This window comes from Esox lucius, chromosome 14 (genome assembly GCF_011004845.1).
Source record: "Esox lucius isolate fEsoLuc1 chromosome 14, fEsoLuc1.pri, whole genome shotgun sequence".
NCBI lineage: Eukaryota > Metazoa > Chordata > Actinopteri > Esociformes > Esocidae > Esox > Esox lucius.
In genome coordinates, this window is record NC_047582.1 from 11677252 (window position 1) to 11691754 (window position 14503).

Consider the following 14503-nt stretch of genomic DNA (forward strand, 5'->3'; position numbering starts at 1 on the left):
AAGGGGAAAACACAGCTTCCAAGGAACCTAATAAGTATGCTGACGTTAAGTTATGCTGAAATGTGACACTCACAGATACATGTACAAATTATGGTTCCAGGCGATTAGATACTTTTTGTTGAAAGTCTAGCTTCACTTTTTTCCTTCTACTGAAGGTTAAATTGGTCTCAGTGTCTGAGAATTGTAGTTATTTGTAGTCTTCTGTTCTGTGCGTCCAGTGGGGCTGTCCAGGGGGTTCCTCTGTGTCGGCTGTGGCCTGAAGGTGATGCGTCATGGCGTCGTCTGGCTCTCAGTTCACTGCGGTGAAGCCAGAACGGTCTCGCTGTCCTCCAGCCCCACGTGAACGCTACCCAGGAATGAGGACCCATAGACGGAACAGACGGGGTCTGTCTGCACCCTGGCCCTCCCCTGCTGCCACCATCGTGAGGATGTAACTGCTCTGCAACCTTCTAGTTGTGCTGCAGGGTGTTAACTTGAGTGTGAGGACAACTTCCCACTGCGCTGCTTGTGCATTGGTGCAGGGGGCTGAAAGGGGGAAGGAGAGAAAGATGAGAAAGGAGAGAAAGGAACGGAGAGAGAGAGGAACTGGAGAGGAGGGATAGAGAGCGAGAGGGGGAAGTAAAATCAAAATCTTTATTTTACACATTACACACAGTTTTTAAGCCATGCTGCACACTGTCATTTATTAAACCAACAAGAAACGGATGACCAAACTAAACATTTTCATGTTCAACTAATGACATCCACAAACAATAGTTTGCCTTATTTCTACACAGACATGGGGAGATTCTGCATCGCAGACAAATATTACAAATCCATCTTAATTAACCAGCCCCTTAAAGAGTCTAACTACAACACCTTGACCACTGTCCAGCTTATGCCTCCTACTCAGGAAAATTGCCATCTTAGCCTGACTGAGAAGAACATTCAAAAGTAGACATTTCCCTTTCTCCTGTTTATTTTACTTGAACCCCAAAATAAAAGCAGTGGTACTAAACCCCCAGCCAACAGTAGCAAAAAAAGATAAAGTATCAAATAGAGGTACCAGCCTTGCACACATCATAAAACAATGGAGAATGGTCTCCCTTAAATAACAAATAGTTCATCAGTCAGCAACACCTAGGCAACATGCAACAGCGCATGTCCCCAGTGCTCTTCTGTAAAGCTGGCTGGTACAGTTCTATCCATGCTGGGTTTTTGCTGTCACCAGTCCCTAGTTTGGTCCTCCTAGAGGAGTCCTGTCTGCCCTTAAGCTTTGTCTTATTGAATGCCTTTACAGAACCCTACACGGCTCCTTCCCGGTCACCTCCTCCAAACGTCCCAAATCAAGTAGTGCCATATTATCCTCAAACCGCAGAACATTAGGTGTCTTCCCCATCCAGGAAGACGGGAACGACCTTGTCTGCAGATACACCGCCGTCCAATCAGCGTCCTGCAATGCGGGGTCCAGCCAGGTCCCACAGGTGTCTCCGTTTGATGATGTCGCCTCTTTTCAAAGTGTTGGAGAGTTGCGTAACGGAGGCAGTCTCAACACTCTGTTGCGCCCCATACACCAGAGGTTTCTCCAGTAACCAACGCAATGAATCCACCTTGGTGAGCCTACACTCCTTTATAGTTCCCCAAACACTCAACAGACCCACCCCCCCCTGAGAAATCACATTGATATCGACCATGATCAACAGCTGCTTTTAACCTAGAGGGAAGGAGAGAGAAGGAGATGGTGAGATGGGAGAAGGGAGCGAGTGTGAGGCTAGGATTGACAGAGGGGGAGGGAGGGAGGGGGGGAATGAGAGAGAAATGGAGATAGCAACTCTTTGAGCTTGTCGTTGCTCTTTATTCTATTCACCAGAGAGCGGGGACCTGGCAGATTGGGTAGGAGTCAGCGGGGTCTTTCATTTTGTCATGTTTTTTCTCCATTTCTGGGCTGTGTTGCACTGGAGGGCTGCTTCCACTCTCTAGTATTTATTATTTCTTTCACTCTGGAAGTTGATGAATTCGGCTGTGTGCTCGCGCACGCGCCTGCCTGTACACGCGACTGGGGAACAACATTGTGGAACACTTTCATGCTTTTTTTCTTGATCTCTCTGCCCCACTGAAGACACAGAGAGGGAGGGGGGGAAGGACAGATATGAAGGGAAAGTTGGAATAGGCTGGCACTAACACAGTCTAATGAGTTTCTGGGCCCTGTTTCTGAGTCAGGGTCCCTGGGCTTCGCTGGAGACTGCTCTGTACACTAGCCCCCTCAACAAGGTCTGATACACCGGTCTGTTGTAACAGTGTAACCTAGCGACCGCCCTTGGGCTCTGGACGCAAACTGACCCACAACCAAGCACAGTTCTGCTCGCCTCTGCTGCTGAGCACTCAGTCTGTCCACGAAACTCGTGGGAGGAAGAGAGGTCGCAGCTAGGGGTCAGGGGTCGCTCAGGGCTTACTGCTACTCGTCAATTAGCACCAGATTAGGAGCTGAGGAGAGGATTGATTTACCAATGGCAGTGATGAAAGGCAGGCGCTCCGCTCTGGACATTACACGCACAGAGCTTGCTCAGTCAGTCCCGTGCACTTGTCCACGCACACACATACTCTGGGTTTTCCACATGTTCATATATTCCCACTTATATGCTGCATTTTAATAGATCCACTGCTGTACATTTTGTCGACTCACCAGTTTCTGTCCATATTAGCTGGGTGTTTATATTGTACATATCTTTGATTCGCCATATTCTGTATACATTAGGTGGGGATTTAATGTCCTACATATCCTCCCATATCTCAGAGTTCCTATTCTGTTGTTTGTTATTCAAACTGCTGTACCAGAGATTTTCTAACTAAACCGAGTTTCCAATGGGAGGCTAGTGAAGCCGAGCGGGTAGAAGCTCAGAGAGGAGGTAGGCAGAGGCATTCACAAGCTGGAGGGCCAATATTGGTTCACTCCGCCGTGTTTCTGTTAGAAAACAATTACTCTGCCAAGTGAACGTGTGCAGTGACTCAATTTGCCCAGTGCTCCTAAACCGCATTCTACTTTTCGGAATCAACGCCTGTATTCCGATCAAGTGTTTCGTCGATGAGAATATCCGCAAGGTGCAGATATGTCAGACAAACGCGCTGAGGCCCGGTCATTTTACGACATGGCTCGGATGAGCCTTCGTTGTCCGAGTGGTTACGAAGAGGGGGCGGGAGATATCATTAGAAATCCCGAGGACACAGATGGACATAAACTCAGGCCCTATTTACCGCTCAGACGGCTGCCGCCACTTGGCAGACAGCTTGAGTCAGACAATCAGTCTCCAACGTGTCTGGGCCCCAGAAAGGAAGAATTACCGATGGTTCTGATAAACCCTCATGTCATCCCTCTCTTTCGGTGCTGCCGTGTGTATATATATATATTTATATATATATATATATATATATATATATATATATATCGCACTCTGACTCTCTCACTCAGAGTTAGGGCTTTTATTCAGGCGGATGGTCTCTGGGTGCCACTGTTTGGGTTTTTTAAAAGGATTAAGAGTGTTGAAATGTTTTCGGGTCAACTGGGGCTCAGGGCCTGGGGGGGGTGGCTTTCTTCACGGCCGGAGAGGTGGGGTTGGATGTACCTTGTAAAGTGGTTCTGGTTTCTTAAGTGTTGTTGAGTGGGTCTGTTGTTCTCTTATTGTGTGGTGAGTAATGTGACTGCGTGGAAGTTCTGGTGGTACACTATGCCTTTTTTATGGGAGTGGGTTCTGGTGGAGGGGTTGGCGGGGGTGCTATTAATGACAATGTCTCATTAAAGTAATACATTGAAGTCAAAGTCATCTCCCTCTCTTTCTATTTCTCTCTGACACACTGGATTCTTTCTGGTAGACTGGTGAATAATTGATGGCGCCCGGTTCGATGGTAAGAATAGAACCGTTCTGGAGGTGACAAATGGAGTGGTGAATGGGCTTCATCTTTCTCTCTTCAAAGAGTTTGGAAGTTGGCCGGAGTGCGTGCGCGTGCATGTGTGTGCGCACGTGCGCCCGTTCGTTTGTCCGTGTGTCATTAAAGACCGAAAGGGGCTGACAGAGGCCTGTAATTACTAGGGAGCATACAGTAAATCTGTCCGCAGCTCAACTATCCCAGGAATGGACTAAACGGGGCCAACAGCCCGGGGTCGTGGTCGTCCTAAGATCTGCTGTGTGAGAGGGAGCGTTTAGCCTGGCCTCCCTCCACTTCTCAACTCCTGAACTCTGGATGTGATTATCTCCTGTCTTCCCGGACGGCAGGCTGGAGTCAGGAGTAGCAGCATGTGGTCAGGCCAGCCAGGCAGCAGCTCAAATCCAGTCTGCCGGGGAGGAATTCCAGAAACGTCCCGGGCTTTTAAAATACACTTGTGTAAACATACCAGACGATGAAATGATAGGATGACACAGTGGTGACAGTGATCCACAGAGAACTGATGTCTTTCTCCCTTATTTCCCTCCCTCCCCCGCTCTACAGTGAGAGATGACGACGACTTCATGGGATTGGGTGACCTGCCCGAGACCTTCCCTTCGGACCCGCCCGAGCCCCTCCCTGTGTTCCTGATGGAGCCGGAGGAGGCGTACATCGTCAAGAATAAACCTGTCAATCTTTACTGCAAGGCCACGCCCGCCACCCAGATCTACTTCAAGTGCAACAGTGAGTGGGTCCATCAGAAGGAGCACACGGTGGAGGAGAAGGTGGACGAGAACTCTGGTCAGTTAACTCTGTTTCTGTGTGTGTAACCTTTCACCCAAGAGAATGACCATCAGTGTGAACCAACTTTTACAGATTAACAGAAAAAGATCAACAGAAATGAGCTTTAACAGACAGAAAACACACACACACACACTTCCCTTCAGGCTACCCAGTTCTGTTGGAGAATCAAGGAGATGAATTATTCAGTGAAGACTTTGCCATGCCTGCCCTTTGCCACACAGACACAAACACGTAATGAGGACAGGATTTTTGTAGCATAGAAAGACTGTGTTGTTAAACTCAAAGGGATACTTTAATAGAGGCTCATAGAGCCATGGCAGAATAGAAGAACAGACAGACACAGAGACAGAGAGACGAGTAGAAAGACAAACTGAAGACAGACATACAGGCAGGAAGACAAACAAGACAGACAGCCAGGAAGACAGACAGCCAGGAAGACAAACCAAAGACAGACAGCCGGGAAGACAGCCAGGTTGTAGTCAGTCTGGGGTAGTTTAGCATCATTAAGACTGAGACAACACAGACTAAGGCATACTATACTGTTCTTCAGAAACAACTGTCTGTCCTTGTCTCCTCGCTCATTTCCTCTTTCTTCTTGCTCTTCTCTCTTTCTTCCTGTTTCAGTATCTGTGTGAAGCAGGCTTGATGATAAAGCACGGTCTGGTAATGGTCAATTTAAATCCAACACTACAGGCAACTGTTGAGCATCTGAAACTAGATAGAAGTATGTAAAAATTATGATGGACCAATGCCTGTTCTGATAACTGCCCTTCGCTGGCCTGAAACTCGGACAGTGATAACAACATTGGAGGCCTTCTGTCTGGTGAACCCCTGCCTTCCCTCATCTGTCATGTCTGAGCCCACAGAGAGACTTGTACACCCCTGGAAAGGGCATACTAATAATAGCACTGATAATGATAGTTTTGTATGTTTAAACACTTTTTATTATACATGAATGAAAGGTAGACCGACATGCAGGTAGACCGACATGCAGATTGACCGACATGCAGGTAGACCGACATGCAGGTAGACCGACATGCAGGTAGACCGACATGCAGGTAGACCGACATGCAGATTGACACACATGCAGGTAGACCGACATGCAGGTAGACCGACATGCAGGTAGACCGACATGCAGGAAGACCGACATGCAGGAAGACCGACATGCAGATTGACCGACATGCAGGTAGACCGACATGCAGGTAGACCGACATGCAGATTGACACACATGCAGGTAGACTGACACATACAGAGAGACAGCGAAGACGACTGTTGGAGTCTTATAGAACAATTGTATTTTCTGTTTACCAAGGCTAAGGTGTAATTGTGTATATGTGTCTGTATGTACATGCATAAAACACACGTGTGTGTGTGTGTGTGTGTGTGGGCGTACGTGTGTGCGTAGATGCGTGTGTGTCTGTGTACGTGCATGTGTGTGTAGTAGCTCTGAGCCTCTCCTGGTGTCTCCCAGAGTGGAAAGGCTGAGCTTGTTTCTAACTGAAGCCTGCTCCTCTGGGCTTCACATAGCCATTACACACAGCAGCCCTCCACTGATTGGCTGTATTCAGCTGCCAAAGGGGGAAATTGACTTCTTTTTGTAGCCCACAGGTAGCAATCACACAGCATTTACCCTCTAATCCCATAGGGTTGTGTGCCACACACACATTCCTTCAATGGAACACACAGAACACATACACACTCTCAATTATCCCCCTTCGTATATGCATACAGCCCTGAAACACAATATTCCAGACACACACACACACACACACACACGTTAATATATACTTGTTGATATATAAACCTAAACCTTACCTCAACCCAATTTCTCAATCCCCAAACCCCAATTGTAAATGTTACCCTAAACCTAACCCCTAAAGTAAAAAAGGGGACCGGAAACAAGGTTCACTCATTTGTAAGTAATGAAACTACTTCTCCGAGATCCATTCTAATTTTAATTTTAATTTTGACAATTTATACTTTGGTACTATTATCAATAGTATGTTGTGGCTTTTCAAAACACTTTAACTCAGATTTTATGTTTATTTTTATAACCCATTAAATCTTGCGTTCCAAACAATTGATTTTGTTTTAATTTGGTTTGTAATCATCTTTCACCACAAGATCATTGATTTAACCACAAAGTTTTTGGTGAAATCTAATGAGTATGTTGGTTATACACTCACCTAAAGGATTATTAGGAACACCTGTTCAATTTCTCATTAATGCAATTATCTAATCTACCAATCACATGGCAGTTGCTTCAATGCATTTAGGAGTGTGGTCCTGGTCAAGACAATCTCCTGAACTCCAAACTGAATGTCAGAATGGGAAAGAAAGGTGATTTAAGTAATTTTGAGCATGACATGGTTGTTGGTGCCAGACGGGCCGGTCTGAGTATTTCACAATCTGCTCAGTTACTGGGATTTTCATGCACAACCATTTCTAGGGTTTACAAAGAATGGTGTGAAAAGGGAAAAACATCCAGTATGCAGCAGTCCTGTGGGCGAAAATGCCTTGTTGATGCTAGAGGTCAGAGGAGAATGGGCCGACTGATTCAAGCTGATAGAAGAGCAACTTTGACTGAAATAACCACTCGTTACAACCGAGGTATGCAGCAAAGCATTTGTGAAGCCACAACACGCACAACCTTGAGGCGGATGGGCTACAAAAGCAGAAGACCCCACCGGGTACCACTCATCTCCACTACAAATAGGGAAAAAGAGGCTACAATTTGCACGAGCTCACCAAAATAGGACAGTTGAAGACTGGAAGAATGTTGCCTGGTCTGATGAGTCTTGATTTCTGTTGAGACATTCAGATGGTACAGTCAGAATTTGGCGTAAACAGAATGAGAACATGGATCCATCATGCCTTGTTACCACTGTGCAGGCTGGTGGTGGTGGTGTAATGGTGTGGGGGATGTTTTCTTGGCACACTTTAGGCCCCTTAGTGCCAATTGGGCATCGTTTAAATGCCATGGTCTACCTGAGCATTGTTTCTGACCATTTCCATCCCTTTATGACCACCATGTACCCATCCTCTGATGGCTACTTCCAGCAGGATAATGCACCATGTCACAAAGCTCGAATCATTTCAAATTGGTTTCTTGAACATGACAACGAGTTCACTGTACTGAAATGGCCCCCAATGTCACCAGATCTCAACCCAATATAGCATCTTTGGGATGTGTTGGAACGGGAGCTTCGTGCCCTGGATGTGCATCCCACAAATCTCCATCAACTGCAAGATGCTATCCTATCAATATGGGCCAACATTTCTAAAGAATGCTTTCAGCACCTTGTTGATTCAATGCCACGTAGAATTAAGGCAGTTCTGAAGGCGAAAGGGGGTCAAACACAGTATTAGTAGGGTGTTCCTAATAATCCTTTAGGTGAGTGTATGTCATCAAAGCATAACATTCAATTCTCTGAGTTTAGTCATTGTATCCGTGAGTCCAAGACCAAACAAATGTCAGACAGCTGTTTCACAATGACTTTGAAGTTCTAAAGGTAATCTGTTACATTTTATTTCTGTTTTTGCATTAGAAACATTGTGGTTACTACTATGGATGGTCATCATGTCCTGTATTTGGCAGTATTGTATTGTACATAGGTGATGCAGTGGTCTTTTGTGTCTCACACTACCATCACCAAAGTTGTGGGTTTGAATCACATACAAAGTCACATAAATGGCCTTAGGATGGTGATTCTGTGCTTTTAAATCTGCACATCATCAGCAAAACAATGTAAAATATATACAGTATATTCACCAAATGATTGGGTGATGATCAATTAGGAACAATAGAGAAAAAAATATCATCTATTTTAATGTGAAACACGTCTTTCTAGATGACACGCTGATGTTTGATCTTGTTTTTAATGATCGGTTGTCTTCTTCATACTAAAAGTGGTGAAACAGAACCACATGTGTGAATAGTACCAAAGTAACTAAAAAGACCTGTAAAGAAAGTGGATTTGAGCTGTGAAGGTTGTGAAGACATGTTTTGCAGCGTTGGCATTGACAGAAGTTAGGTTAGCAGTTAGTGGTGCCCCTTTGCCATCATGTCAGTAAGCTTGTGTGCTAAAAGCATCTCCAAGTAAATCAACCCACACCGCGTCCACGTACCATGCTCCAAAACCCAACCCCAGAGGCTAAAAACTCACACACAATCAGTGAACATCTCACAAACACAAACACATAGACATGTATACACATACACTCTGCACTGAAGCCCAGTTTTTCTCCCTCTTTTTTCTTCCTCTTTCTCTCTCTCTCTCTCTCTGTCTCTCTGCCAACTCCAGTCCTCTCTGATTTCACAAAGTGACAGAAAAGGAGCACAGATAGAGAAGAGGCTGGCCCTGGTCAATACTGGTGGAAATAAGATCTGAAGCCTCTCTGTCTCTCTCTCTCTCCATCTCACTCTCTGTCTCTGTTTCTCTCCCTCTCTCTCTATCTGTTTCTGTCTTTTTCTCTGTCTCAATGTTTCTCTCTTCCTTTCTCTCTCTCTCTCTCTCTGTCTTCAGAAGAGGGTTATAGAGGGAGGTAGGAGAGCGATAGGGACACGTTGTTATTGTCAGTTAGACAGTCCTTCTATTTCTATCCACCTCGGTGTAGCTGTGGTATCAGCCTATCAGACAGGCAGTAACAGAGACAGCAGATGCAGCTGCTGCCTTTGCCTTGCTGTGAAACGGCATCATTAGTGTGCTGCTGTACCACGGCCCTGATCTGGAAGAGGCGCGGCCTCAGTACACCCACACTAGGTGAACGATTGATATCTCCTCTCAAACGCTGGCAGGAAGCAACTGTGCTCTTTATTTTTACCCTCACCGGATGATTAAAGACACACGTTCGGATTTGAGGTTCATTGATAGGTTTATGTCAGGGGTTTACGGCAGTGTGGCCTTTTTAATGGCGCTTTAGGATACCCAACATTTCAGCAGATAGCATAACATTTCAGCAGATAGCATAACATTCAGCGAATGAACACGGTGGCGTAAGGTAGGGAACACCTGTACGGACGGGCGCCGGAATAACCTCTGACACCGCCGAGGCCCTCGTAGGCGACGCCTAGCGCTAAACAGCTGGCCACGCGCTCCTCCTCGGCCTCCCGTGAGCTGCGGCCATCGATCTGGGCAAACGAGGCCGGAGTTAATTATATGTAGGGACTGCCGTGAGAGATGACACACTGGAGACACCCTCTCCGAGAATTATGACCGCTAGCAGCAGATGGGAGCGGCGCTCTTCGTCTAGGGGGCAGATAACCAGGGCACTTACCCCCACCCCACGGCCACCGCTCCAGCGAGTGATCGATAACGGGAGCTAAGGCTAGCTAGCGCTAATGATGGCGTTAATAATAAATCACCCCCGCAAGGGGTCCACCTAGGCACAGGCCCGTCGCGGACATCGCTTAATGGGAGCGATCGGGGAGTCATTTTGTGTCATACTAATGGCCAGTGAGAGGGTGTGAGACAGGGCGGCGGGATGAAGCCCAGGTCATTGATCACTGTGGCGTGGTGTTAAAGGCAGGGTCAGCTTCCAGAAGTATCTTCAGCCTTTCTCTCCGTCTGGTCAGTACTGGAACAACATACTTTACAGTTCATGGTAAACAGTTAGCGGTTTTACATGAGCCAACGCATTGTGTCAGGGCGAGAGGTCGCCATCTGACACTCTGGATCAAGTCTTAAGCCTCAGGGATCTCTGTTCACGTGTCACAGCGACTCAGACGGGACACACAGGTTTTCCAAAGCCCAGTCGCTCAGCGGTGCAGTCCCTTTGGATCTCAGGCATCCGCGGGTAAATCCTCATCGCCGTTGCCGTGTCGCCCGGGCACCGAGATCGGCGTTGAGATGAGTTCTGGTGTAGCCAGTTCTGTCGGTATGTACGGTCTGACGGTTGCTGCTCCGGGATGCCAGGACCTGACGCCGTGATTGACCTAGAGCTGTGTCCGGTCAGTCCTGGCTCTGGTTCACTCGCTTCGTATACAGCACGTGAAGACACGGGTGACGCGCTCAGCGGGCACGCCTGCTTCCCATGGCAGTGGTGTGTGGATAGTCACGAGAGCCTTCCTCCGAGCAGCCAGGCAGCACTGGGTTCTTAAACACTGTGAGTGAGTAGAATAAATGAGTCATTCGTGCATGCTATGGGTCTGTAGAGAATACAGGCTCTTTTATTGTTACCCCTATTGATTTTCACTGGAATACTCTGTGTGATTTTTTTCCAACTTCATGATTACCCTTGACCCGTCTCCCTACATCTATGCTCGCTCTCCTCTCCCTCTCTCTCCCCCTCTCTCTCTCTCTCTCTCTCTCTCTCTCTCTCTCGCTCTCACTCGCAAACACGCTCAGTTGCACACACGCTCACTAAAGGACACAAAAAATAACAAACACACCTTTTCGTTGCTGTCAGGATGGCAGTACAGTAGCTAGCGTCTCTTTTCCCAATGCCTGCCTGCCAGGCCACAGTGTAAATGTTGTATGACTTCTAAGCTGCTGAGTAGAAAGTCAGAGTGCTTGGTGTCTGAAATGTCTGCAGGAAGAAACCCAACCTGAAGGAACCAACCACAGACTCTCCTCTTGACTCCTCATTTAGAGCGGGCCTGTTAGTGTTCCTTCTTCAGGGAAACCGAGGCGGTAACCAGGGAGGTTCTCGCTTCATGTCTTGTGGTAATGGATGAAGAGGACGGTTGTCTTGGTAGTTATGGAGTGAACCCCTCTACCATCATGCAGAATCTGCACTGTCACTCTTAATGTCTGCATTATAATGCCTTGTCAGTCCTAACGTCTGCTTTATATAGTGGTGAGGGGTGCTGTCGGCTGATAACATTCACCGGTTTGTTAGATGACAGGAGACTAACTGATACGCTAGGAGACACTGAATACACTGAAAAACACACTGAAAGTGTTTCTTCAGTAGAAATCCCCGATGCCTGATCATGAGGGAGTTCAGCTACCACATTTGTGTGTTGAAACACATCCTTGGGCATATCACTGGTGTTGTGCCAAACTGCACAGGCTGTCATATCAAGTGAGAAATGAAACATTTCCGTTGGCTGACAGGTTCCACCGTTGGCAGACATTAGTTGGATCCTTCCAAATTTCCCCAAAATTTACAAATCGGTACACGTTTAATCTCTTACTGGGTTTTCTTCCTCCTATTTAGATTGGTACTGCAGGTGTTCATTTATGCCGAGATGTGAGCTTGTCTGAACTCTTTTGATAAGCAAACTATCCTGGCTGTAGGCAACATGAATGAGTGTTTTGGCCTGTCTAGACCAAGTGTCCACTGCCTCTAAAGTGTGTGTTTGGGTATATATATTTTATTTTATCAAAGAGGCTGCCACAAGTAATTATAATTACATAATATTGCCATTTTGTAACTCAAAGTAATCTTCAAGGAGATATACCACATTTGCTTGCACCTTACAGCAATACCAGTTCGCATTCAAACCAACACGCTACACTCACTAGTCCTTTCACATAGCAACAATGGGAAATGCGACCGGGTCGCGTCTGTGGCAACATGACAAAAAACTATATCTTCTAGTGGGAAAATTGAATTGGATGCATTTACTTATCATTGCACTCACGATACTGCCCCTTGGGTCTTATTGGTTAAAACACTGCCAAAGCATACGCTGCGAGTCATTATTAATTTACAGTTTAACATCATTACTAATAACCAATAAAAAAGAATCATCGTACAATTAATAGAACAATATCTCTGTGTCTTTCCTCTCTCCTCTCCCCTCCCCATTGGATCAATAGTTTCTTATATAGACATTGTACTGCAGTGATTACTGCATTGTTTGAAAGACATTTTTGCCCATGCTGTGTGAACACTCTTCGCATAGTGTAAAATGTAAACCTTCAGAAAATGTATTTTCTCAGGGACAACACACGTGACTCCTACTTTTTCTAATATTGCCAGTTGAATAGGACTCCAGATATCTGTGTAAGGACAGTGCCGATGATACGTTTTCTCCTGTCCGAGACTCCACCTCCGTATATATCAGTCCTCTCAACAATACACAATGGGCTGAGACACCGAAACGTCAGCCAGGATACTGGATAGCCAAGTGGCCGGAAAATCCCTAGCTGATCACACACAAACACACACGCGCAGTGTCACCCCAGTATTCTAAGCTGCAGGGTAAGATGTGCTGCGGGTTGAGGCGTTTGTTTCTGGGCTGATTTGTTTGTTTTGGGTCTGGGCACCCAGATGAGCAGTAATCAGAGGAGTTAGCAAACAGGATTGATTTAGCCATGACGCTGATCGGGCTGCTAGTCTTCCTCCCCCCAAAGTCACATGCAGCACCACGGACCTCAACCACTCAATCCCACAGAACCTCAGTGCAATCTGGGCCAGGCTAACAGAAACGGCACAATCCATAAACACTCGGCACACGCACGCGCATCCACACGCTCACCAGATCGTTGCCCAGCAGCCTCCAGAAACAGACATTTCGACATTGTAGTTAGTAAACTGACTTTCAGATGCAATGCAACGGACCATCAAGCTTTATTAATATGAAATCGATGGGTTTTAGTGTGAGCGTGCTGCTGCATTGCGTGGTCCTGACGGATCTGGAACGGGCGTTACCGTGTCCTCTGTTGCCCGTCTTCCGGGGCCTGAGAGGCTAGCATTGACATCTTCTCAGTTGTTGTGTAGCTGGCGCAGAGTTAGCGCTGATATCTATCCACACGGCCCTCTCCCTTGAGACCATGTTCACCCAGGGCAACATACATTTCTCTTTATTACGCCATAATTTACCTCAAATGGCTTTGTCTCCGTGTGCTGAATGTGCCCTCTCAGCCCGAGGCTTGTGCAGATTCTCCTTGTGTATAGATCCTGCGTACTGACTGTACTGACTCTCTCCTCCCTCTCCCTCTCCTCCTCCACAGGCCTGGTGGTGCGAGAGGCCAGTATTGAGATCACGAGGCAGCAGGTGGAGGAGCTCTTCGGGCCGGAGGACTTCTGGTGTCAGTGTGTGGCCTGGAGTTCCGCAGGGACCACCAAGAGCCGCAAGGCCCACGTACGCATCGCATGTGAGTACCACTTTCTGTCCGCCCCCCTGGTCACCGCGGTCAAAGATGGCACTGGTCAGTGAGTTGAGAAGCGTTTATGAACATCTTCTGAGACGACGACCAGAGACGGAGGGTTTTAAACACGGAGCACAAAAGATAAACATATTGTATTTATATCAGTGTTTCCGGTTATTTGTTGGTGGTTCTCAAATGGACTATTCTTTGTGTTGTTACTGGTACATACCAAATACACGCATGTTTTCCTGGAAGTACACAGTTATTTCCTGTGACCCGGAGGAGAAGCCAATCAAAATAGTGAAGGAAGTGGAGAGTCTGTGGCAGAGATGAGAGAACAGTTTTATGTTGTTCTTTAATTTGTATCGTCCGGTTTCAATTGTATTGTCTCTGAGCTGTGGGTTTGTATGGCCCACATTATGTCCCCTCTCTCTTCGTTAGAGTGTATATGGTCTCTGTTATGCTGGATGTAGTAAATATGTAGTGATGTGTTTCAGAAGGGCCAATTATGGATCACTTCTCCTTTGGCTGTTCAGGGAGCTGTCAGGAAGACTAAAAGGTCTCTGAGAAAGAGCTTAGCTTGTACCTACAACTCCTCACCAGAACCGAGTTATCAACAGCTACAGTCATTACTCCTCACCAGAACCCTGTTATAAACAGCTACAGTCATTACTCCTCACCAGAACCCAGTTATCAACAGCTACAGTGATTATTAATCACTATCACTGAAGTAACGGCAGCAACAGTCATTACTAATCACT

The 14503-nt window shown here is 46.6% G+C and overlaps 1 protein-coding gene across 5 annotated transcripts in view; it reads left to right on the forward strand.

Moving 5' to 3' along the window:
• Positions 1-14503, forward strand: part of unc5c (unc-5 netrin receptor C) — a 137047-nt gene that overhangs the window by 74484 nt on the left and 48060 nt on the right. For 4 of the 5 annotated variants that reach the window (XM_010895667.3, XM_010895668.3, XM_010895669.3 and 1 more), the window contains exons 2-3: positions 4462-4698; positions 13605-13748. In XM_010895667.3, coding sequence (XP_010893969.1) covers positions 4462-4698; positions 13605-13748 — 381 coding nt within the window. The remainder of the gene's footprint in view (positions 1-4461; positions 4699-13604; positions 13749-14503) is intronic. The other variant, XM_034296950.1, reaches the window with a different exon arrangement.